General features: G+C 39.4%; 1 protein-coding gene across 5 annotated transcripts in view; it reads right to left on the bottom strand.

The window, feature by feature from the left end:
• The window catches only part of CDH13 (cadherin 13), a 748,238-nt gene that overhangs the window by 567,039 nt on the left and 153,984 nt on the right, over positions 1–27,215 (bottom strand). For all 5 annotated transcript variants that reach the window (XR_008438903.1, XR_008438901.1, XR_008438902.1 and 2 more), the window contains exon 3: positions 25,221–25,429. Coding sequence is in view for 2 of the 5 variants with exons in the window: in XM_053987830.1 (XP_053843805.1) it covers positions 25,221–25,429 (209 nt within the window). In the remaining 3 variants the exon portion in view is untranslated. The remainder of the gene's footprint in view (positions 1–25,220; positions 25,430–27,215) is intronic.

Genomic DNA, 27,215 nt, shown 5'->3' with positions numbered 1-27,215 from the left:
AAGCATATGTGAATCACCCCCTCTTACAGGAAAGCTCATATTGGTTCAACACTGCTCATTAAATATAATGAGGTGTCCCTTATACACAAACAACCAAATATGCTCTGACTGCCTCATCTGTCAAACACAACTGAAATACAGGCTTGAGGAGAAAGACAATGGCTGACCTTATGCCTCTGTCTTCACCAGGATACATTAGCAACACATCACTTATCACGGGTAAAAATACCCTTTTCTCCATCCCTGCTGTGCTTACACTTGTAGCAAAGCAAATAAAGCCAGACTGCTTTTACAGCATGCCAGGAGAAATGAAAAATTCCTAAAGATGTCCCAAAAGCTCCAGCACCTCAAATAAATGTAACTGAAATAAGGAAAGCATTTTTGATGCCATTGCCTAGGTACAAAAGCCTTAAGAAAATTGTGTTATAATAAAAATTTACATTAAAAAGAGGGTGTTTTGGTTTGGTTGTTCTTTCGCTTAATGAAATCTTCTGCTTTTTGGGTGAGACACCAGATTGCTACTGAAAATAGAAACACAGTGGAGATCTGAAGCAATTAAAATCTTTCAAAAATCTGATTCTTTTGAGATTTAACCAAAGCCACATGTAAAATACATTGCACAGCATGGACACAAGGCCTTAACTTCTTACTCTCAATATTCCTGCTCTCAATATTCCACTGAATGGGCTCATTTCTCTGCTTATATTGGAAGAACTCAAAATTCAAGAGTCCTTTTAACACTCAAAAAGGGGAAAGAAAACATAGAACACAACTCTCAGTTCTAGGGGTGATAAATGAGTTAAAGATGAGTTTTTGTTGGAGCAATAAACTACATGAAGCCACAAAATCTGTAGATCAGTAGCACACAAATGACAACTCCAAGTGTGGAATAACACAAGCAACCATGAACATGCAGTTCCACATTTCCCTCCTGGGATATAAGGACAATTTCTAATAAAGAAAGTTTATTTCTTATGTAAAATAAATATTATTCATAGCAGAAGTTGTTTCACCTTGGTGAACCAGCTCTCTGTGTCTTGCTGCTGGGCAGCCAGCTCTAAGAGTGTGCAGAAAATTGACACATTTTATACCCTTATTCTGGGCTCAAGTGCCATGGAATTCACTGCATTGTAACAGTGCTGCACAGGAGCAATTCCATGATACCCTAAAGCAAGAGGAGTGTATGTTAAAGCCATGTGTGCTGTTAAATGATGCAGCAGCTGCAGTCCCAGAGCCCTGTCTGAATGGACACATAAGCCACATTTCTCCCCCTGTACATTTTGGTCACTTGACCTGTGCAGGTGCATCAGCTGGGCACCTCCAGGTGAATCCTGCTCTTTGCACAGCATTAATCACATGGAGGACACCCTTGGATCAATTTCCATTTACCTTATGGTGAAAAACAAAAAAAAAGACCACATTTGTTAAGAGTGTGAGAAGCCTGTTTGTAGTTGGAGCAATCAAGGTGAGTTTACTGGGAGGGACTTACAATAATTTCCATTTGAACTGGTACTCTCTTGCATGCATTATATTGCAGTCACATGCCTGCCTTCCTCCCTCCTTTCCTGCTCTACTAACTCCTAGCAAAAACAACTTTGTCCAAGAGTGCAGAGCAGGGCTGCATTGTGTTTAGATCTCAAAAAAAAACTGGGTGTATTCTGTAAGGCCTGAGAGGAATAGTGGATTTGTCTTTACAAACAAGCTGTGGGTCTGCTGGTAAATAAAACTGGCACTGAGAGATAAAAGAAACAGTGGGAAGGATTCCACTGATTGATGAATGGAAAAAGATATTTGCCTTTACAAACAAACTGTAGGTTTGCTGAAAAATGAAATTAGACATTGAAAGATGAAAGAAGCAATGGGGAAAAACCCATAAATTCCATAAAAATTAAAAATTAAAAGGGAGGATTATACATTAGAGGAAAGTCTTTGGTATCAGGTGTTCTGGGAAGTCTGAACCTCTCAAGTACCTCAGCCAATGAGGAAAGAGAGAAGGGAAATGTGGGAAATTAGAATAAAAAAGGAGTCTGAGTCCTCCAGAAATTTGAGAGACCCCAGGGGAATGCCCCATGGCCTCTCCCTTTATTCAAATAAAGTAAAAGGACTCCTCTGTCTCCTTTTTGGACATAAAGCTCTGGTGTTTGTGGATGAATTTTCCTAACAGGCCTGACTATGCATGCAGGGTGCTCTCCAGAGCTGCATTCCTGAGCTCTCCCGTACAGGAGCTGCCAGGCTGACAAATGAAGCCGTGGTCTGTGATGAAGACAAAATGCCCACTTAGATCCAGGCTCCAGCAAAGCTCCTCAGTCACCGGGCTGGATTTCAATCTGGTTGAAAGAAGAAAAGTTAGTGCATTAATCCACTTCACTGCTTGGTCCAGCTACTTGGAACAAATTAATTAACGGGCATTAACTGAGTCCAAAAAGCTGAAATCATGGTGTATTAATCCACTTCACAATTTGGGCTGTAGTTTTACTCTTCAACACAAATTAACAGGCAGCAACTGCCCAACAGCAGCAGCTTAACTCTGTTGTGTGGCACAATAAAGAGACAGCGCTGTAGTGCCTTGTGGACAGCTTTTCATTATCACCTGAGTGCTGCTGGGCTTCCTGCTGCACTCTGGCTGCATTTTTCAAAGGTGAGAATACAAGACCTAAACGTGCCCTGTGTTATTTGTTCCCACCACGGTGACCCAATTAAATTCACAGGACAATGCCTCAGTTCTAAACCTTTCATTAGTCTGGACAGTCTCAAAGACCCACACAGTATTACTAAAGAAGAGAGCACCCAGTTGAAGTTCTGACTTAGGTGAAAGGTGCCTAAAGATGCACATGCAATAAACCAAGTTTTTAAAAGTATTAATTCCAAGACACATTAAAAAAAAAAAAAGTCATTCACTCAAATTTGACTTTTAGATTTAATTTCTGCAAAATTTATAAAATATTCTGGCTAGAAATAGCAACATTGTTTTGGTTTTGCTGTATCTGTTTTGGGGTGGAAAACCAAAGCATGGCTTTTGTTGCAGAAGATTCCCAAAAGAAAAGTGAAGCATGCAAGATGGAGACCCAGACACAGGCTTGGACATCTTTGTGGATTCTCACATTTCTCCTTAATCATATGCTGGCAATTAAGTCTGCTTCAGGAAATTCAAAGAGTGTACCTGTCAGGAATCAGAGGCAAATTAATTGCTGTACTGGAACAGATCAATGATTCATGAGCTGTAACATCAAGCTGCTAACAATATTAATTGCCACATACTTCAGGGAGAAGAGCCTAAAATGGCAGGAGTCATAGTTTACAATGGTTTGAAGATGTTTTTTCTGTATTAAAACTGCAGAAACTAAAGCCAAGTACACTTTACAATACATGAAATGTGACATGAGAGTTCCCAACTGTAAATCATTCCAATTCATATGTTTGAATATGAGCATCTTGCCCGAACAACCTGCAGCCAGAGGAGAGCAGAAATATTTATATTCCTTAGTTCACACCTGCTGACCTTTAACTGAGCATCTCCATGGTATGAGAACTGTCTCCACCTACATAAACACCAAGTAAACAGGTTTTATTAAAGTTTCCTGGCCAAGAGAAGACAGATCCAGACTTACTCCCCGCGTGTCATTTGCCTGGCAACTCCAGTGCTACTTGTTTTTGTGGCATTGGCCATGGGCTTCCCACTCTCTGTTTCTGAGCAGTGGGAAGCAGAATCCAAGATTACTGAAAGGAAATGATGCTCTCACAGCTGTCAGAGCAGGGCTGGAGCACTCCAGTGCTCCTTGTTAACTCCAGTGCAGTGACTGAGCAGGGACAGCCAGCCCAGCAGCCACAGGGGACAGAGCAGACACAGGTTCTGTATTGTTCTAATAATTGCTCCCACAGACCTTCCAGTGAATGCTGTTATTTTAGCACTCCACAGACCTGAAAACCCTGCTCAGGTCTCGATTTCTAATCCAGTGTGTTTCTGAGGAAGAAATTATATATTCAAGTGCATTCAAAAGCCTGGGCTCTGACCAAAAGAGATTATCCACCCCTTCATTTCCACTTTACCTTTTTGCTCATATTTCATATTTGTTCAGTTCTGTCAGATAAGTTCTATTTTTATCTATATGCATTTTCTTGCTCCCAAAGTAACTGAAGTCATTAGAGCCAGACCTGTGATGTCTGCTGCCTTTACTGACATACTGGAATTTAAACAGAACAATTCTAGAACTGAAAACCTCTCACAGCTTGAGCTAAACCAGCAATATTTCTCTACCCCTCATAATTATCCATCATGCCAGCCCCAGAAGAACCTCGAGTGGACTGTATTTAAATGTCTCTGTGAATTTGTAAGAATGATTCTTCAGTTCTCATCGCACATGCCAAGTACAAACGTCCTGCCTCCAAACGTGAGCAAGGACCCTGTGTGTGCCGGAGCAGGCACAGCATGCTGCTACTGCAAAGTGCAGAATTTCTGAGGAACGTGAGAAAATTAATTCAACTCTGCATTATTCAGCTTTGTTCGCACCATTCCCTTTGGTATCCCAGCTCCAAAATCAAACCTTCAGCGCTGCACTTGAGGGTCCGTCTGCTCTTGCCTGATCTCGCACTGAGCAGTGAAGTGCAGTATGACTTTCTTAGCCTAAAATAGCTTTATTTTGCTGGGGCTATCTAATAGAGACAAGTTAATAAATTGCAGCATTCCTAATTTGATACATTTTTGGTCCTGTTTCAGTTTACAAACTGTCCATTAGCAGACCCTGAAATCTGTGAACAAATACATTATCTACCATTATACGCAAGTTTTTCAGATGAGTAATTTTTGATCTTCAGATTGCTCAGGCAGTTGCTTGGAAACATTTGTCTGTATTAGTTACACAAGTCATGTGGCATTATTTGTCTTTTCAGATTGGACGGCTTCTGTGAATAAGCAGCAGAGCATGAAATGCAAATTTCATGATATAAAATTCAGAACTTGCTTTTGGCAAGGATTTGATTTATTACATTTAGAGCACAAGATGAAAACAAAAAGGTTATCTCTGTGATCTGAACGACTTGACGGGAAGTGATGCCTGTGCCACTTGGAGGAGTAATGGCATAAATTACAAAATCAAAAAAAAAAAATTTAAAAGATGGAATGAGGTTTGAATTGTTGTGCTGTGGAGAATGAACCCATGCAATGGAAGTACTTCTGTTGATTAGTACTTTCCAGGGAGTAGTACTTTTCTAGATTAAAACATAGGTGGGTAGGTCAGAAAATTCATGGGAGCTCAAGTAAACTATTATTTTTCTTATTTTAGAATTTTGAGCAAGCCAAGAAATAGAAGCAAGTAGTTTTGTTCATATTGATGGTAACAGCCTGGTATCATTCAATAAGGTTGAAAAAAGTATTCATTGGTATTTCACTGTACATTATATAAAATACAACAGAATCATTTTTCTGCTGATTCTATCAGTATGAGGGGATTGGAAACTCACACATTTTCGCTTTTAACTTTGTAAAAGAACCACTTGTATTTGCCTAATTGCTTCTGCACTGATAGTAATGATTTTTTTTTTTCTTTCTATTGGATGCAACAATTTATAAAAGTGAAATCATTGGTTCAAAACTAAATATGGAATTTTACCAGCAGAGACTGGTCCTTTCAGTTGAAGAGAGCCAAATATGGTCAAACAATGTTACTGAGCACACTCAGACTGTGATCCAGGCTACTTCTACCAGCTATAAATCCCACATTCAAAATATAGCCAGAGTCCAGAAGACTGAACCTAACAAACCCTGAAGGAGGAAGAGTGTTAAAACAGTGAAGAAAAAGTAAGAAAATAACGGGGATTTTTTTTTTCCTCAATAAAAATTTAAACCCAGAGTGCAAGGACACTAAACATCATTTGCAAAGGATAAAATACGTCTGAGGTCTTGTCTGAATTCTAGTGCCACAAGCAAATATAAAAGTGTTGGGTCTGCTTTTTAGTGACACTGGTGATAGTTGACAGAAACATATCCCACTGCTAATTAGGTAAAGTCTCTGATGAACTTTCCTGGTACTCCCAGGCTTTCCCCGTCACTTTTCAGGCTGGCATCTTTGCTAGGAGCAAATGCCAGTGGGTCCCAAACAACAGCCAGTGCCTGGCAGCTGCAGCCTGACTTCAGAGCAAAATATTTGTGCCACCCATGATTTAAAACAGGCTCAGCTTTGAGAGGCCTGTGAGTAACCCATGATTGAGGTCAAATCCTTCTGCTGGCAGAGACAGCCCTGAGTGTGTGTGAAATACGGGCGTGCAGTCCTTGGTTACTGTTTAGTGCTCTGTCCCATAAATCCCAGCAAAGGAACCAGCCAGGAGTGGTGTCACACTCTGGGCACCTCTCAGAGTGCAGTCAGATGCCAAGGGGTTATTAATGAACTGTTCAAACACTAAATATGAACTTGTTTAGAAAACAAAGGTATCAATTTGTATTTTAACAAAACCAAATGCTTCAGCAGTCCCAATTTTCTCCACTGCTTTCCATGTTTGTATAAAAAGTCACACATTTCTTAAATGCCATAGAATCACCTTTTTGTCTCCATCCTTTCTCCAATCTCAGTCAGATCATGCTAATCCACTTTCAACAGCATGTTGTTCCCTTCATAACTGCATACAGAAACTTGCTTTAAGGAATATGAGCTTATAAATCACCACCCTTTGCCTCTGCTTTAAATCAGGCATAAAAAAATAAAAGAACCAGCATCCAGGGCTAAGATTAAAAGTTGGATTCATATTAAAGAATGGTGCCTTTTTAGCATTGAAACTGAAGCTGTAGATTATTCTGTGCTGATTAAGTACTACAGTGGGCAAAGGACTTTCTCATAATGAACACTGCTGTAAAACAATTTATCTACAAGAAAGGAAACAAGTTTGCATAATCCATTTATGGTTGATTCAGCTTTAGAGGAATTTGTTATATAAATATATCTCACCCTGGGGAATTGTTTTGCCAAAATAACTAATGAAAGTGTTTGAACAACTTAATACTGACAATTAATAGGATTTTTCAGTATCTATTTCAATGGAAAATGACACCTTCCCATGTACATTAACCATCATATCAGTGAGAGACAAAAACTTGGCAAACTACAAGAGCCAAACACATCAGAAAGTAGAAAAATAATTAATTAATTGACTTAGCAGATGCAAAATTGCTAAACTGGTGACATATTTTAACCGAGCCTCCAAAGGTGTTTAACAATACTTCCTTAAAAAACATTCCATAGCTCAGTAATTACCAATTTTAAAAAATCTTAATAAGTAGTTCAGTTGTTCATGTGACATTACTAATATTCTGCTATCATGCTGGAATGTTTGAGTAAACATTATCAAGTCCCATTATGTTGTTATCCACTTTGCTGGCAATCTCAAGTAATGTTTTAAGTTTAGGTGTCAATATTTAATCACCAAGAAGGATCACAAGCTCATCAATAATGCCTTGCCAACTGCAATTCCCTAGAGACTTAAAACTTACAGCGAACTTCACCTGCATTTGTGGTCACATAATTATTTTTATTATGCTTTGTGGCAATGTTGGCTGCCAAAAAAGGTTGTCCTAAAATCCCAGTGTGACAAAAATCAATTTTCAGATGCAAATGAGGGTGCCATAGGTGACATTTTTCATACCCAATAAATTGCCTGTCTGTGGCTTTGAACTAATGGACACATAAACAAGAGAGATTGGTGCCAAGGTATTGCATTATAATCTTAGTGAAGTTTTATGAGACTCATGCTACAGGCTGCAAAGAAAAAATAAAACAGAGGGAGGGGGCATGAAAAATTTGAGGAAACCTGTAAGAATAGATTTTTTTTAATATACAGTATTTTCTTTATTTTTTTCCTGAGCTCTCATTTTCCATCCAGCTACTTCTGCCCTCCTCTCCTCCCTCCTTCTTTTATTTTTAATTTTAGGGCTCTTCATGACCCCTTCTATCTGTCACAAATTTTATCTCACTTCTCTTCTGCTCTATCCCTTACCCGTCTTCCCAATTTCTCTCCTAGAAAATGTATGCAAATAAAATTTCTTCCTGTCATTTTAATTCTGACAGATCTGTGTCCATGTATCCCCACCTCCTTGAGGTGATATTTAAACTTTCTTAAGAAATACACTGAAATTCTCATTACCTTTAGAAACAACAAAGACTTTAAGCAAACTCTCTGCTCGTGTCAGGCATGGCTGCACTTCAATGAGGAGATCTGCATTTGCACCAAACAAATAGCTGGGATTTCATAGGCTTGTCTGAAGCTTATCCTGAATAATCACAAAACTCTTGAGCCTGCAAATTTAGGTTGGAAGTCTTGTGGGATATTTACCCTTGCAATAAAAATAAAAACAAGATAAATCCAATATTTTTATGCTATGTTGATAGTATTGTTTCCAGTTGTAGCTGAAATGAAAGATATGGTTGTGTAATAGGTTTTCAAGCCTCTTCAAAAAATGTAAGTAAAGTTCATATCTTAAGCTTTTGAAACTGCAATCCTGGAATAAAGAACAATCTTTTTGTTATTTCACATTTCTCTCCTGTTAGGAAAACATGAATGATACTGAAATGGCAAAGAAATGAATCCTTCATCAGACTTATCCCCATGCAAGGGCTGAATAATAATTTTGGGGTAAGATCTGAAAAATACCCATTTCAACCTCTCATCCTCTCGTCTTTAATAAACAACATTATTGCTGCTGATTCTCCTTAGCTGTTTTGAGTTTTATTTGGGGTAGAAGAGAGGAAAAGGTATTTTTTCTGCTGCACATCCATTTCCCTCCTCCTGCAAAATCAGAGACCTCTGAAGCCAAGAAACTACTGCTCCTTGTCTTTGCCCATGAGCATCATGTGCAGAGCTGGAGAAGTGCTGGGACAACGCTCCCAGGCACGGGGGGGATTGTTGGGGTGTCCTGTGCAGAGCCAGGAGCTGGACTTTGGTGATCCCAGTGGGTCCCTTCCAATTTAGGATATTCTGTGACCATCAGCACGACAGCGAGGCAGAACTGGTGTCTCAAACTGTGCAGGCACAGCTCTTCAAATACAGCTTTAAACTTGTGTTTATGCCACTGCTCTGGTTGGCCAAATCCCATCAGTGTATTCCCCAGAGACAAGAGTTTATTCCCATTGCCAGAGCGACGGCGGGCAAGGCGTGCAGCTGGAATCCAGGGCAGAGTGCCACAGCCTTCCCCACCCTGCACTTCTGAGGAGAGAGCCCGTGGTGGAAGGCATGGAACGTCCTGTTCCCTGCCTTTTATGGGCACCACAGACATCTGCTGCCCGAGCCAGTGAAATATTCACGGCTCCTCTCTCTTCCACCACTCCATTTCTGCGCGGCTTGTTAGTCATGCAAACATTCAGAGAGTCTTTAATTCCAAAAGTCCACAAGTGACTTCCGTGACCAAATTCCCTGGTCAGATTAATTATCTCTCTCACTGCTGGCAGTGCAGGAAGTGTCTGATAGAAAATTCCCAGGTGGTGGAGAATTGCCTTCTAGTAAATTTACACCACGGAGCAGTAGCACAGTCTGCTCCTCCTCCAAAGCACCAAAGGTGCTCCAGAGTTGTTCACACTGCAGGTTGGTTTCAACGTAAAACTCAGTTTTACAGTACTTCTGGAAGCAGCTTCAAGTTGTAAGAACAAAAGAAATCTACCCTTAAGGCTACCAAATAGGATTTTATTTCTAAATGAGGTTTGACGAGCTCATATCTCCCAACAGCAGGACATATCAGCCAAAATACCAATTCAATCACATTCACCAATTTAGCCATGTAAAACCACACCAAAACTGAATTTGGAATAACTTCTTAGATACGAGGTGTATTAATTGGAAGTACATCAGGGGCAAAAGTTGTACAAAATTCAGGGAAATAAATGTTCTGAGAGCTGGTTCTGCAGTCCTGATGTCTACTGCCACTGTCCAAAGCTATTGATCTATACAAAAAGTTAATTTAAAAATAGATTATATAAAGTAGCATCATCTTAGGAGTCTTTATTCAACATAGAGCTCTAGGACTCCGTGTACATTATTTAAATTGTATTCCACCTGTAAATATGAAAGACTTAAAAATACTGGGATAAAATGATGAAGACTCGCTTAAAGGTTCTATAAATAGCCCTGTACTATGTCACCTTTCCAGGTGTCTGCTTTATTGACAGTCACTTTATTCCAGATTGCCTGTAGTGAACATGAAACAGCCATCTAAAGAAAACCTTTCGTAATTAGAACAAGGCAGGTACTGAACCTATCCTGTGGCTTATCTCTGTATTTGTAGCTGGAGTTCATTAACTTGTCAGCACTGATTCCTTTTGAATAGGAAAGTGAAATGAAAAAATGACGTGCAAATCAATATCAACTGTTAAGCCATGTTCTCATTTAGCGCAGTGTCAGATATGAAATATTGAGAATCAAAATGAAAATTTCTGGTGGGAAAACATGCTTAGTGTGCCATTTTTATAAGACAATTATTACAGTGAATACTTGTCATCCCATGGCAAAAGTTACAGCATGGGGGAAGTGAAAAGAAAATCTTCTAAACTTTTTTTTGTTTGTTTTCAGATTTTCTTAAATAACATTAAGCTTGATAAATGGAAGAAGCATTTAAGAATGTATAATTCATGCCTATCAGCTGAGATAAAATCCATGTAGCACATTCACATATATCTAGAGAGAGACACATCTGTTTAAATGAGTCTCACAGAACTCAGCATTCCATCACAGTTCCACTGATATATTTGAGAAATACACTTCACACATATAAATCTGTTACCAGAAGATTACAAATTAGTCTCCTTGGACTAGATAATAATGATATTAATGGGGTGCCAAAGTGTGGATTTTTTTGTTGTTTTTTTTCATTCAGGTTGTGATTAAATGTATATGTGTAAAGGGTATTTTTTGTTTGGATTTAGAAGTATATTAGTTATTATTTATGTTATAGTTTTATAAATTGTGAGTTTTATAGTATTTTTTTAGTAAGTTAAAAATGAAGTTGTATTTTTTAAAGCTTTTAAAGGATAAACTGTTTAATTAAGAAATGATACCTAAGTTATTTTTATTTTGAACTTAATAATTAACTACTTTTGTCTTGTAATGTGGATTTGTTATTTAATTATATAAAATTATTTAAACTTATGAAGAAGAAGGTGAAGAAGGATTAGTTTGTTTTGAAACTTTTGTTTTATATTTATTAGTATATTTTAAAATTTAAGTTTTTTATCATATGATATTATACACTTTTATTTAAACTACAATTATAATCTATAAACTACACTTATAATCTTAGTTTTATTATTTAATTTTCAAAGCTTTTTCTATGGCTTTAGGTTAAATGTAGTGTTCTCTTGGGGGTTAGTGTTTGTTGGTATAGAAAGTCTAAAATTCTTAACAATCAGGGTTCTAACATCAAAGATCAGAGGAAATTTGTTGGAGATGAGCGCAAGAAAAAGGCAAAGATCTGCTTGGGTATCCTGGTATGAACTGAATCTCTTTTACCTTCCTGGGGAGAAGCCGAGCCAGGCAGTTGCACCTGGCAAGCTGCAGGGCACGTCCAGAGCTCCAGGATGGCCCTGCACGAGCCCCTGGAGCTGAGCTCACACGGCACCCACCGAGCAGGTGGGACAAAGTTAAACCATGCAGGGGAACAGCCTCAGCCTCTGAATTGCTCAGTCTCCAGCAGCAAAAGTACAAGTCTCTATTGCCCTGCACCCAAACATCTGTCTCAGGTGGGAAATGGGGGTGTGTGTTCTGTTGCCATCTGTTTGAAGTGGGGCAGCTATTTCTGTTCATTGGGCAGTTTTTTCTTTATCTCTTCCACAGCCAATCCTTCCTCCAGGAGATCTCTTCTGCTCATGGGCCATTAATTATTAATTATCTTCTGTTCATGGGCCAGTGAGTGTCCCTGCATGGCTGATAAAATTCCATCATCCCATGGGGAGATGCTCGACCCAGGGGAGGAGCCAAACATTCCTACCTGGATACAATCTGAGATTTTGGGACACCACAGCAGCCTTTGCCCACTGCATTCCCACAGGAGCAGCTTTCTTCCCCACTGCATTCCCACAGGAGCAGCTTTCTTCCCCACTGCATTCCCAGAGGGAGCCCAGGCCCATCTTCAGCAGCCCTGGAGCTCCATTGGAAAACTCCAGCCTTGTCCAGGATCCTGTTCCAGCAGAAGCACAGCTGGCACTGCAGGAGGGCTGAGCCCCCATGGAATGGCACTGCTGCCACCACCCTGACCCACAGGCTGCCAGGGCATTTTCTGACAGTGTTGTTTCTTATTACTGCATTTTTAAAATTTTATTTTTATTTTCTTCCCTGTTATTCCTGCTCCCATATCATTGTCTGAGAGTCCCTTAATTTCAAAATTACAATTTGGAGGGAGGAGGTTTATATTTTCCATTTCAGGGGAGGCTCCTGCCTTCCTTAACAGACAACTGTCTTTTCAAACCGAGACAAAACCCCACCTGTAATGTGCCTATTTAATAACTCCATTTTCTGCAGGGATTGGGCACAGAGAGGTATCAAAGTGAAGATTGTCAGTAGTAACATTTCTTCCTTTTGCCCAGCTTGGGTTTTCTCCTGGAAGCTCTTGGCTGTATTTCCTGCATGTATTTCCTAAAGCCACAATCTTTCTCAGTGCTTCAATACTGCAGTGAAACGAAGCAGAAATGCCAACACAGGAGGTTCTTGCCCTCCCTTCATTCTCCTAAGCACACACCCTCACTGGAAACCAGAGTCTTATCTTCCCACTGTCTAGACTCGAGGTTAATTCACGTTATTTTCTCATTTTATAGTTTTAAAGAATGAGTTTTAATCAAGCCACTTATCTAATTCACAATTGTTCAGAAACATATTTTCCATTAATAAAATGATCGTAAGTGCAGCCTAATGCATTGAGTGCCAACAAAAAGAAAAGACACAATAATTACCAGCCCTGACAAGGAATTCGGAAAGCCATTAAACAAAAGCAATAATTTCTCTCCCCCAGTCCTCCAACCATAAGTCTCCCATATTTTTATACCACTAGAAGCTACAGTAATTATGTTCCTCAAGTAAACCATCTACTTTTCCATTTAGTAGACAAAAATTAAAGGAACCCTTTTCCTTTTGTACTTCTAATGTATTCCCCATATTTTTCCTCTAATTGAATTAAATATGACATGTTAAAGAAGGAAACATTTCCATTTGGGATACAGATGATTGAACTTTTCTGGCAGATGTTAAATTTAATAAACATCAGAGGACTGAATAGAAATTCCTTTATGTTATTTACAAATCTGAGATATAATTTTAAAGTAATTACAGTCAGTACACAAAATCTGGGATTAAAAGCCACTGAATAAATGTAAAACTTCTGAGATCCTCTGAAGAGCTGCTTGATCAAAAAAAACATTAATTTTGCAGGGATTCAGTTGAAGGCAGAAGCAACATTAAAAATAACTGAAGAGGTTTTTTTTTTCCCGTTTCACAGACACAAAATATAACTGGCAGACTGTGACTACCCACTAACATTATGCACAATTAATATTACATATATCAACTTGATGCTAATAGTATCCAATAGAAAGGACCATACCATATGATAGTCCCATTAATGCATTCGGTTTTCCTGGCAATTAAACAACATGGAAGTACTAACAATTAACATCAAGGTCACCCCCAGATAAATTTGGATTTGGACACTCCTCACAGCAGATTTATGAGTGGATTCAAAGCTCATTAAAGTCGGTGGAATGACTCCTGTTGACTTAATGGGGATTGCATTTGGTGTGCTGCTTGCTGTGTTTTCCTATGACAGATTAATTACACGGTTTTGTGAATAATCAGGCCTAAAATCAGCCCTGTAACTTAAAGCTCCAAGCCTTGCTCACACACTCGTGTAGCTTTGTCAGTGATGAGTTTGAGTGTTACAGATGTGAGCCAAGTTCAGAGCCAGATCTTCCCCAGCTTTGACTTTAAATCTTTTAACTAAAGTTTTAACATCCCCTCCCCTTACCTCTGAATTCCTGATTTGAGAGTCAATTTTGAGGTCAAGTCTGTCTTTAATGACTAAACCATCTTCAAAAGGGTGGTTGTTGGAAGTGGAGGGAAAGAGAGAAAATCATGGTAGGACAACACAATACAGCAGCACAGAGAAAATGAAACTGTCTGCAAAAAAAGTCAGAAAGGTCCTCAGGATGCCCTGCACATCCACACGAGGGATGAGGACTGGAGAGGTGCCAGCTTTGCCCTTGACCTGTTGCTAAAACAATTCACCTCCACTGAAAACTAAAAGGGGGACAAACAAATAAAAACTTTTAGTACCAAACTTCAGTTGTTATTGAAGCAGAGTGGCTAGAACAGCCAACTGTATCCATTTTAAGTCATGCAGGAACATGATTTTGTTGAAAAATTGTCAAATATTGTTCTTCTTTTTTGTCCCAACCTATACATTTTTATGTTCCTATATCTCTGTTATGTTTCTGAACACAAAACTATGTTAGCACTGAACAGAGCATGTGTTAAAGTCTATCCTGCAAGATATTCCACACTGATATATCAGTAATGTTTCCACAGACACAGCTGGAAATAAAACACATGTGAGCAGTTCCAATGAACCTCTCAGTTTGGAGGTTCAGGCTTTGATATAATCAATGACAGAACTGAATTAGTCCATGACTGTTGGCTGAGGTACCAAAACAAATCATGAAATCCCCATCTCCCAAACCAGAAATTCAATCTAAGTTTTTTTTATTTCTAGCAGGCCATTCTGCTGCAAAGGACTGGCAGGATTAATGCAAACACAGAATATTTGTTCAATAATCATCTTAGCCTACAGCATGAGTTGAGTTTGCAGCAAGAGCAGCAATAAGGACAGATTTAGTGTGAATATTCTTGTTGCAGATGCTGCCAGGCTGGAGCACATTCCTGAGTAACCTGGGCCTTCCTTTTGTCACCAGCACATCTTTCAGCAGCCATGAGTGTCTTTTCAAGCAGAAGTAGCTGAATTTTTATTTCATCTTCAGGGAAAAGGAAAAAGTCACAGGTATGAGAATATTCCCTCTGTGCAGAGAAGAAATTGCAATGCATAGTATTTGTCAGCCAATCATGAATTTTGTATTTATTGGATTTTTTTGTCCCTGAGTTCAACAATATCCAAAACAAAATGATCTGGCTCTGGAGAGCACTTGAGGCCCCTGATGCAGAGAGGTGACGTGCTGCCTTATCACCACACTGCTGGGCTTGAAGGGAGCCCTCTGCATTTTGATACAGCCTTTTAAGCTGCATTGTAGTGCAAACATGAACTGATTTCTTGCTAGTATTCTTTTTGGGTTGGTCAAAAATTCAGGTAATACCAATGCACCCTAATATCAGTGCAGGTATAAAGCCTCCATCATCTCCCAGTTCTTCATGGGATCACACTCTTGGAAATCCCTGGACAAAAAAATCTGTACCAATATCTGAGAATGAAAGTTTGGTTTGGTCTTCCAGATTTAAAAACAAACAAACAAACAAACAAACAAACTTGTACTATCACCTTCTCCCTGGTGATTACAGGATAAATCTTTCTACAGTGCAACAGTGTTCAATACTGTAATAAAAGCCCAGCAAACATTTAGTCATTTAACACACAGCATCAGATGGGTTCTAGAAGAATTAAAGAAAGATAAGTTGGATTTTTATGGTCTTCAATAGCTCGTAGATTATCATCAATAAGTCTGCAGGCTGTAAATCTTCATCTGATGGATATATTTTGCACACTTGTTCTAGTAGTTCTGAAAAGATTTTGTCATCAGGAGAGTATGAACGTGCTGAAGTCTGTGATGCTCCTTATTAGCAGAGCCCTTAAAGCTCCATAAAATCTGGTCATTTATACATTTATATTCACAGGAGATATGTCTAATCTGGAATCCACACACACAAATAAGACCCCAAACTTCCATTTATAAATACACAGGTCATGTCACACGTTTGACCCTTTTTAAGATAAAACAAACCAAACCAGTCCATCCACGCTGCCTTGACATTACCTGGCCACACCAAATATTCAGTAGTTCTGCAGCACCACTGGTACCATTAGAAAGATTTTAGATGGAGCTAAGCATTTGCACTTTCTTCCTGTGCAATCATAACCCCACATGCCCTCTCAGTGATGCACCAAGTAGTAAAACTATTTTTTTCCTCAGACGGATCAGCTGCTTAATGCAGAGGTTATTCAGTTTGATTTGGTGGTAAAATAAGTGAGGGGATGGATGATTAATAACTCCAAGATGACTGCAAGCATTAGCACAGTTGTTTATTATGAGGACATCAAATTGCTCTAAGCTTTAACTCTGACATTCTTCAAGTTGCCAAGTTATTCTAGGTATTAAAAAAAAAAAAAAAAAAAAAACTCTGCAAAATAAGATGCAAAGAAATAACCATAAAAGCATCAAAATTGTAATGATTAACAAATAAGGAATTTCACGTCCAAAAGAAGCCATCTGTTCTTGCAATGGCAGAATCAATTCTTGGGGGAGGACAAATGTAGATTTTTATCCTGTGATGCTCCATTAAATGTTTAGGATGTGTGCTGAGATAGGTGTTACTGTAATAACCATAATAAGAGTTCCTTCAGGATTGTGAAAATCAGCATGGAAACATTGGGACAATCATTAGAGATTCTTATTGATGTGTCCAATGGAGAGAAATTACTAAACCCTTACTCAGGGAATCATCTTTTCATGTCAATAATTTCTCTTATCATGGCTCTCTCAAATCCATGCTGCTTCTGGAAGCTGAAGGAGAAGCTGATAGTGGGAAAACACCAGCAATATTTTTTATCTCTGACACAAAAAAAAAAAAAAAAAAAAAAGAAAAAAGAAAAAAAGAAAAAAAAGAACCTTGAGCTTAGTTTTGAGCACAACTCAGTTCGAGTTCCTCTTGGAATTGTCTCTGTTCCTTAATAAATCTGAGGGCTCTCAGGTGGATCTGGGGTAGTTGTGGTGCACTGACTGCATCGTTCCTGGTGCTGGATGAGAGAACAACCATGGACAAAATGGACAATTTTTTTTCCCTGCCCTCAGACTCACATACTCTTCTGGTTTCTGTAACATCTCTTTTTCATGATGGATTTGAGGACATTAAGGCTGTCATGGCCATTCTGATATCGTATCAAAATTGCCAGCTCCTTTTCCCTAATCCCTCGTTTAAGAAGACTGTTCCTATCCTGATGTGAAAAAGTATTATGAAATAAGTATCAAAAATAAAGATATCTATGCAAATGCCTCTTTTTTGAGATGTTTGTATGAAGACAGGCACACACACATTCTGTCCCCATGTACTTAATAGTTGCACTTTGAGGATCTTACAGGATGAAAGCCACTTTATAAATGAAAGATATTACATATCCTAAGAGAAATCTACTTATCCTTTATGATCTTGCCTAATGTTCTACTAAATCATGCTTAGCCTCTTGCTTTCTTACTTATATCCTCATTTACTACATGAATTTTAATTTAAACCTTTCACAAAGGGTTTCTTTAAATGTTCCCCACACCTCTGGCACGAGTTTCTACAAAACTCCATCAATCTCTGAAGATTAAGGCATAGGGCTGGCACAGTTCTGTCTGTTCCAGAATACTTCCAGGCCAAACTCGGAACAAAAAAATACTGGAAAACATAATTATATGCTAATGCATGATGGTTTATCACTCATCCATAACATTTAGTGGATTCTTTCTTTTTGTGGATAAAGGACAGCTCTATCTTCTACACAGAAGATCATAAAGAGAAGCTAATTAAATTCAAAATGTCTTCAGATAATTAATCCACCATTCAAAATCTCACAAAATGTTTTAGTCACAAGAAGTAAATAGGTATTTTCATGGCACTGTGTGCCAGAATCAATTTTAGTTCAAATACAAGACTTCAGCAACCCTTGAGTAAGTGCTCTTATTGAGGTTTGTGGAAGCTTTGCCATGAGGTCTTATGGATGGAGGATAAGACCTCAGTGTACTTTCAAAGAAACCAGAGTAAAATTGGTGCATTCTAGAACTGCATCTGGTTCTGAGTTTCCACAAAAAACTGAAGCTTCCACCAGAAGCACATCAAGCCACAGTGAAATGGTACCTGTTGCAGCAGGGAGAGCCAACTGAGCAGCATAAATGCAGCTCAGGGCTGAAAGGAAATCTGTTTATATCTGGTTTTTAATAAAATACATTCATTGCAAAGAATTTTGCCTGTCACATTAGTCTCTAAATAATTTGAAGTCGTTAACAAGGCCTGCATTTGTCTCAAAAATAATCTAATTTCACCTTTGAATCACTGCTAAACACATTTGGTTCTTAGCCCTCCTTGCTGCTGAGGAGCACAGAGTCCCTTTTCCTGGATAACGACATCCCTGGCTCACATAGAATCTGAATGTAGATTACTCACAGAGAGAGGCACTGAACACTCACGGAAGTTAACACCTTCTTGTTTCACAGGCAATTATTCATGTTTCCAGTCTATAAGACCATTTTTCTCTCCTTAAATAACCAAGTACTTCTCATTTACATGCTGAAGTTGCACACTGAGGGAAAGAGGAGGAAAGCAAGCCCACACATTTGATCTAGGCACTTACACACACAGTGAATAAACTTATGAGTCACACTTTGTCCAAAAAAGGAACATTAAATTAATGAAAACCACCAGTGGCTCCTGTTCTTTATAGCATTTACTCTGGTATTCAACACAATATGTAATTGTTGCTATGGCAACTGCCACATCTCTTGGCACCATAATAATTCTCAGATAAATGGATCTTTGTCAGAGCAAACTCCAAAGCCAGCTTATATGAAACCTGCATTTCCTCGGTGCTGGGGAAGGGTAAATTCAGTGCAGGCCTGAGGAAGCACAAGCCTGGCATTGGAGGTGAGGGGAGGCTGCAGAAATGTGCGTGTCCATCAAATCAGAGCTGCTCTGGATGGGACAGCAGGGACACCCAAAAACTGCCCAGCAAAGGGGCAGGGGAGCCAGGCACAGCTCCTGCTCCCAGGGCTTGAGTTAAACCCACTGGAATCTGATCATTTCAGCAGGTTCTAGATGAGGCTGAGGGATAAAAAGGGAAAATAGGTGACTGGAATTTCTATGGAAAAGAGAGGTTGAGGAGATTTGTGATATAAAAGGATCTCTTTGTTGTTTCTGTGACAGCAAGTGGTCTGCAGAGAGGATTTTTATAAAAATATCGTTTAAAAGGCAGCAAAATGACACTAGAGAATGACCCATTGATGAGAACAAGCTCTTGCTTTCATTGACATTAATTGAGATGTACTCTGTGAAATCCTAAATGTAGCATTGCAGACATTAAAAGAAAAAAAAATATCATCTATTCAATGGTGATTACAGCACGGAAAAGTCATTTACGAAAATGCCACCAATACACAGGTATTAAATTCTAAGATCACTTTTACCTCAGCTTTTTATGCACGAATTCCAAGTCAATATGTGTTTGCAGTGCAATAACAAAAGTAACAGGAGAGATAACAACTTAATAACTTAATGTCTAGGAGAATGTTAATATGTTAAACTTTCTGCCAAACTGAACACAACAGTGAGAAAATGACTTTTTTTGTTGTTTGATCTTTAAGAAAATCCTTCTTTATATGCCTGAAGGAGACTTTCATATCTGAAGGCAAGGGATCTCCATAGCTTTTCTGGAAATGGCATTTTATACTCAGTTTTGATCAGTATAATAATAACTCAAACGTATCATAGGTATTGATGCACCCCCTGTGACTTATTCTATTTTGTGCCTTAAAATTAAATGCAAAACATGGTATTTTATTTATGCAGTTCATCCCTTTCTGCTGCAACTGCTATATGCAAAATCTAATAACATGGAACTCTTCGAGCCTGTTTGTCAATATCTCATATGAGAGTCCATCTCCATACCTCTGCACAGTCATTTTCAGCCTATTTGGAATTCTATTCTAAACAGAAAAATGCTAATATACATTAATGGGAACTATTGCCTGCTATATCATAGAGGTTGATTCTTGATCTTATTTTCCAAATAACTTACTGAATTGCCAGATGACTAAACTCAACAATTCACACTTCCTTGCCTGAATATTTTCTGCTGTGAGAGAATCCTGATTCATAATAAGATTATTGATCCGTTATCATCTTTCTAAGGCAGAAAGCCATACATGTAGGATTTAAGGCTCTAGGCACTTTTTATCTCATATCCATAATATTTGCAATCTCTATCCTGTGGGGATAAGCAGAGAGCAAGACACAAACAAGAAATGCAAAGGTTTAAATCCAAGGAGCTTAGTTTCATTATTTCTGTTTGATACTTTAGGAAACATGCACAGGCAGAAAGCAACTTGCACAAAAGGCAGAAACTTGGTAGGAATGAGAATTCGGGTCTGCAGGGAAGTTTCCAGCCAGGCTGCCGAGGCTCTCTCACTGCTGTAACAAACACAGAGAGTGCTGGCGTTGGGAAAAGCAGTGATTTGACAAAGGGAAAAAAAGCAGCAGCTTCTGCCCAGGCCCTGGCTGGTACAAAGTGCACTGGACAAAGTAGCAGCACTGGGGCAACTTCATTTCCTTCAGTCTGAGCTGCTGCTGGAGATGGCTTTAAACTTTGTCCACAACACGCTGTCTCTGGGTGTGCTCCTCACTCTTATCTCTTCTTTTCTTTCTCCTGTTCCTTTTCTATCTAGTGCCTGAAATGTGTCCTGAGGGTTTGACAGTTTCTATTTAATCATTTCATCCTTCTGTATGGAAGACTGCTGAGCACCATGCAGTGAAGTTACTACCAGCCTGGAATTTCTGAATATCTGCCTGCCCTCTTATCTGCTCTGGTGCCAGACTCTTGATATCTCACTCCCCTCCACCCCTCACCCTGTGTCTGTAATGGTGTAACAAATAAAAGTTCTAAATAACTCCCTTTGCTGTGGGGAAGGAAAAAAAATAAAGGCTGCCAACACACAGAGGCAGAGACAGATTGTGTCCCAAGGTTTCCTTTTAGCTCTCAGTGTACTGAGGGTATGTTCATTAAAACCAGCACTAGATTTCAGAAGGGGACCAGGACCAGCAGATACCATTTTATTTAGCCTTGGAGGACAAAGTTCAAGTCCCAGCTTGCCACCTTTTGCAACTCACCATTTATTATGAGGCTCTAAAAAAGCCTGGCTACACTTTCTGCCTTCCACAAAACCAGACTCTTTCAATAAATACATAAATCCTCTAATGTCTGGACACATGTTCAGATAAGACAAAATTTCCAACTTTCAGTTGTCCTACTTTCTCCATAAAACAAAGCAGGGATCAAGCATTGGACAAGACACAAGTTAAAAAAAAAAAAAAAAGAGAATGCTGCCAGTCATTGCCTTGGCCATTTTCTCCCCAGCTAGGGTTTATGAGTGATTTATTTTTCCATTAGGGATTTGAGGCTTAGCAATTCTCTGAATTATTCAGAATGAATCCAAAGTTGATTTTGGGAATCCTGGGTGAATCAAAACATTTCCAGGTCTCTTTTTTCTTCATATCCCCAAGCACTCCAGTCCTGACTGTGTGAGAGGGCATCAAGCAAACGCTGGGCAGAGCAGGGCACAGGAGAGCAAGGCACATCCCAGCACTGGTCCATGGGGAATGTTCCATTGCTCACCAGCACTGCCTCATGGGGAATGCATGTGGAATTCCTCTTTTTCACTGAGCACTGATTGCATCAGGCTCCAAGGGTGTACAGGCACACAACTATTAAAGAGTTAACTATTCCACCTTGCACAGGCTCTTCCGTGCACTCGCATTCAAAAGCCTCTCAGAAATGAAGGAAGATTTTTGGGAATATTCCTCTCTGTCAAGACAGACAGAGAGCAGTACATCTATCCAAAATCACAGGAGGGAGGAGGCACATCCAGCAGGCTGCAGAAAGCAGTTCCAGCTGGAGTCTGGTCTGGAATCCAGTGTGGAATCTGATGGACAGATTTCTGCATGTATGAATATCTGTGGGTAGGGATTGATGGGGCTTAGGGTGTGTTAGCCATGCAGACATCAGGGAAAGCAGCAATGCAGTATCAGCTCCTGCAGAAGATTGTGTGACCATGGCCAAGCTGGCTCGTGATTGAGGAACCACCTCTGCCCATATTATAGCCACGGCCCCCCCTGGATGGAAAACTGCAGGCTCTGCAAATCTATTATGCTTCTGGCAGAAGAGGAGGAAAACAGGCCCTTCAGATGCAAATAACAATTAAATACTAAGTGATATTCCAACAGCCACTGATTATACTCTGGCCACGAAGTTAATTTAGTTAATCACATAGGACGGATCGGATCGGTGAGGCCAGCTGGAATCGTCCCCCATCTTTAGCAGGAAAGAACTGCACCCCTTCACCAGCAGAATACCAAAAGCTTTTCTGCACACTCCAGATTGCACCTCTAAATAATTTCCATATTCATCCAAAGTATGGTTGGTAGCAATCAGAAAGTTTTAGGAGCTACTCCCTGTTCCTAGGCTCCGACTGCCAGTCAGCACATCAGAAATCATTGTTGAGAGCCATTCCCAAACACGTTGGGAATCTGCAATTAGCAACGTTAACAATGGGATTTCACAGATGTAGGTTACATGCTTTCAGAAAAGAAATGGCAGTTGCTGGCAGTGGGGAAATACTTAAGAACTACTTATCCCCTAATTAGACAAGGTACTGTTCTCTAAGTACTGAATGCTAAGTACTGCTCCAGCATGTGCTCATCTTAACCCCACAGAATTATGCTGAATTACTAAAGTTCCATCTAAGCATTTCTTAGCCAAGGCTCCTGGCATAAACAGATGGAGCAGTTCTGCTGTTTCCGTGCTGACACATTTAGACTGCAAAAGTACAGGATTAAGTTCAAATTTATCATAAAATCACTTTAGATAGGACACTGCAGTCTTTCTATCCTTCTCAAGTATGACAAGCAGAAGGACAACACTGTCTGTGTGGTGTTTAAAATAGGCAAATAAATGAAAAGGTTGGGAAAAAATACTGGTTTAACAGCTACAGAGGACTGGGTGAGGTCAGAGCAGGACAGCCAGCCCCAGAGATTTTTATATTCCTTTGCAGTAGGGGTGATTCTCACTAGATGGATTTCCCAGGAGAGATTAAGGCATCATGTAACTCACAATGGCATTGCAGACACTAAATCCCACATTAAATGGGTAATCAGCTGTTTATGGGCCGAATATCAAAATCCAGAAAGAGGTGGTGAATGCAGGCTGAGATGATGTTGAGATATTTTCACCTGTGAGGAAATGCTGGCAAGTGGCAGAATATGTCTGATTTAAACTGGTTTTCTCTCTCTGGAGCAGCACAAAGTGGTTGGAACAGAATCCAGGAGTGGGGCCAAATCAGCCCTGGCTTTCAAATGTAGTCTGGAGAGAGACTTCAACACTAGGCATCAATTAGTATTGCTGGAACATTCTGAGGGGAGACTCCCCAGAGCCCAAACAAGATGTAAAGACAAAAGGTCACTGGCAGAGCTTGTCATAGTCTGTGCAAATACACATCCTGTAACTCCTGCTCAGGAGACAAGATTCCCCCTAGATTGTAACTTCCATAGAATATCTGACAAGGTTTCCCCTAGATTATAACCTCCATGGAATACCTGACAAGGTTTCCCCTAGATTGTAATTTCCATGGAATAGCTGACAAGATTTCCCTTACACTGTAGCATCCATAGAATATCTCTCCTCACGGATAGGGAAGAGTTGCTTCTCTAAGAAAACCAGAATAAATCTTCAGAATGTGATTTTCAAAGAGTCAGATCTTCACACATAAACCAATCCCTTGAAGTTTAACTCCAGACCTCCTGTCAGAGACATCTCAAACTCCTCAGTGGTTTTAGTAACTTCTAACCAGAGAATGATGATCCCCATTTTGAAACTGCTCCTAAGATTTCAAAATAAAACTATTTGAACATTCTTGTGAATGCACCAGAAGGAGCAAGGCTTGCTAGTCTGAGGCACAGGACAGCCAAGTGCCCAGCTTGCTCCTCAAGTGTAACTTTCCTACTCTGAGTTTGGCAGTCTGTGGTCCTAAACTCACAACTCCTCCACATAAGAGACTCCCTCAAGTATGACAGTGTTAAAATTTAATTTTGTGAAGAAACGGCATATTTAAATAAAATTAAATTCCATTTCAGTGTTCTGATCAGCTTTCTGCAGTTACACATTCTGGTTCTTTCTCTCCTGCTGGCAATCCATATTCACATGGTGTGCTGCTTAAAGTGCAGAGCAAAACCTTTCCTCAGCCACGGACTTTCAGAAGGTTGTTCAACCTTTCTCCTCAGGATAATTTGTTTTTATAATGGAAGACTTAAGTTATACTAATACATTGTTGGGAATATAATGAGAATGCTGGCAATTGAATGTCTAAATACCAAATCAAGACAGCAGATCAGTCATTTTTATCAAAGTTTCTTTATACTTCTGTGAAATTATAGGTCTGGAAAGGTACCAGGCTTAATTACCTAGTGAGCCACTACCTTGTCTGTCTCTCTCCTAAATGCCAGGACACAGAAGTGAAGTCTATCTCACATCTCCTTTTGTTACTTGCAGGGGTGTGAAGTTAATAATTCAATTTATAATAATTCAATTCAATTTCTGAAGTGCTTTATCCCTCTAAGGATGAGGTTTGTTTTACACTGAAATTCAGGAGGGGGAAAGAAAGGGCAAAACATTCAGTGGATAGAGCAGAACAAAAATCAGCAGGGTACAGAGACAGAGTGTAAATGTGTGCCACTGTTTGTGTGCAGATGTTTAAGCAGTTTACCACCTAACAATGTCAGATAAACAGACCAACGTGAAAATTTAAATTACACAGAATTCATTCCCACATACTTAGACTTGGAGCGAAACATGAAGGTTCTGTAAATTCTAAATTACACATTTAAACTATGATTTTCCATTTTTAGTTGTGGCCAAACTGTGATTACCTGGCATAACATACATTGGAAGAAGCAGTCAGTGTTCATACTTGGGCTCTTTCATTTGAATAAAGTCTTTATGAATGTTTAGCATCCACACCTGAAGATGTAATACATCTTCCACAACCTGGGAAATCTGTATCACAAATTAAACCAAGAGCTAAAATGTTGCAGCAATATCTGCATTGAAGACTGATTTTGATCTCTGCTAACAGATTAAAATTGCCTACAATCCTAGGTGACACATGTAAATATTTAGCAGCAGCATCTCCTTGGCCTTTTTTTTTTTTTTTTTTTTTTTTAATCTTTGGTGTTTATCTTACCTTTAATGCACCATGTTTTTCATTTGCTTCAAGAATAAAGATTTCTGCCATATCCTCGGCGTGCTCTGACCGCGCGTGGACAAACAAGGCTTTGCCAACTTCTGATACATTCTTGAGTGCAACCAAATTCCCATCGAGTTCCACTCTAAAGTCTGGGTTAGAAACTTCAAAGTTCAATTTGTTGTTCCCCTTGCAGTCATCAAATTTCACTGGGGGTGAAAAGAAAAAAGGAAAAAAAAGAAAAAAACACATTGTAAGTATCCACTTTGGAACACAAGCTTCAGATATCTGTATGTTATTAGCTTGTCTACAGATTTGGGAAGAAATGTCTCTCAAAGGAAAAAAAAAACAAAAAACTTTCAAAGAAATTCTAGATTTTTCTGAATCTTCTTCATAAACAAATGTATGAATATGTACTTACAGAAAGATGGAGAGGCTTTGACCAGTCTAACTGGGTAGCAGATAAACAAAACACTTTGGACATGAGCCTTTTGGGATCACTCCCATCAAATGCACACCCAGTTCCACAAACTGAGCAGTGGCAATAGAGACCTCCTTGTGCTCCTCATCACAGCCCAGGATCTCCAAAGGCTCTTCTGTGGCAAAGTGCTTTCAGGTATTTAGCACATCTTTAGGCTCAGCACTGGTTGTTTACAGAATATTCAGCCCCAGGCTACTGCAAAAGTTTTGTAAAACTGAAAAACCGAACTATAACATTTCTTGCTGCCAGGATTGTCACACAGTCCGTGAGCTGCACTGGATCTAAGGATTGTGAGAACTTTTAATTGAACAGTAGCTGTCAATAATCTTGTTTCACTTTACATGGAAAGTTTAAAATATTTAGGAAAGCTGGCATAAAGAGGAATATGTTCCTAAAGCACAAATTTGAGACTTTGTCTCAGGTTTCTTCTCTGAGTCATTTTGCACAAAATACTGGATAAAATATTAGTGATTTAACCATGAGCTATATCAGTAAGAAATCTTTACCACAAACCTGCAATTGCTAAACAAACTTTTCAGGTTTTGACATCTCTGAACAATATATTTGCATGTGAAAGGTTTTCTGCAGACAACCTGTTTTGTATTCCCTACCTCCTCCTGGAGTTACTGCTGCTGCAGACTTTTCACTTACCTGTATGCTCTCACTATTTTTATTTTACATTTCACTTCCACTGGATCTTTAAAAACTGCATTACAATTTCAGAAAAAACTACAAACACTGCTACCAGCTACATAAAATCAACAATGGAGTTTTACTACAAAATAAAAGACTTGGCATAATTGTTTAAATTCACTGTATGCATTTTTTGTATTGGGGTATTGTTTTTAAAGAAAGAGAAACAATCCCAGAGTCTCTCGTGGCCAATCCCTAAATTCTTCCTGACTGTGGAATCTCTATAACTGGTCCTAAAGCACAGGAATAGTCTCGTGGTGGGTGGCCACCCAACACTCCTGGCAAGTTACACAGAAATCCTCTTCCTCAAATTCTGTATTTCTCTCCAGGCAGAGCAACATGAAGACAGGGCTGCCAGAGGACCTTGTGGAGATCCTTCCTTTCTGGGCATGCACTGGGATTCAATCCCAAAGCAGAACACCACAGGGAAAAAGAACCATCTCTGGTTCCAGAATTTGCAACTTCATTTCATGAGGAATATTGATGAGATGGGTTAGATTAAAAATTAAACAGCACCAAAATCTCAAGCACTCAAGCAGAATAAGGCACAAAAAGAGACGTGGGGCACTATTTGCCAAAGCAAGAGTGGAGGGTTGGCTGCTCCCAGCCTCCCACCCAGCCACCCTCTCACTCCTCCACTTCAGCAGAACTGGGGAGAAAGATGGAAAAGATAAATACAGGGAGGTCACACACTAATTACCATCACTAGCCAAACAGAAACGACTTGGGGAAAATGAATTTAATTGCCAATTAAAACAGACGTGGATGCTGAGAACAAGACAAAATTAAAACCACCCCATGAAGTCGTGACCCTGTGAATT

This window comes from Vidua macroura, chromosome 11 (assembly GCF_024509145.1).
Source record: "Vidua macroura isolate BioBank_ID:100142 chromosome 11, ASM2450914v1, whole genome shotgun sequence".
Lineage (NCBI taxonomy): Eukaryota > Metazoa > Chordata > Aves > Passeriformes > Viduidae > Vidua > Vidua macroura.
The sequence above is the reverse complement of the archived record's forward strand: the minus strand, read 5'-3'. Positions and strand labels throughout refer to the sequence as shown.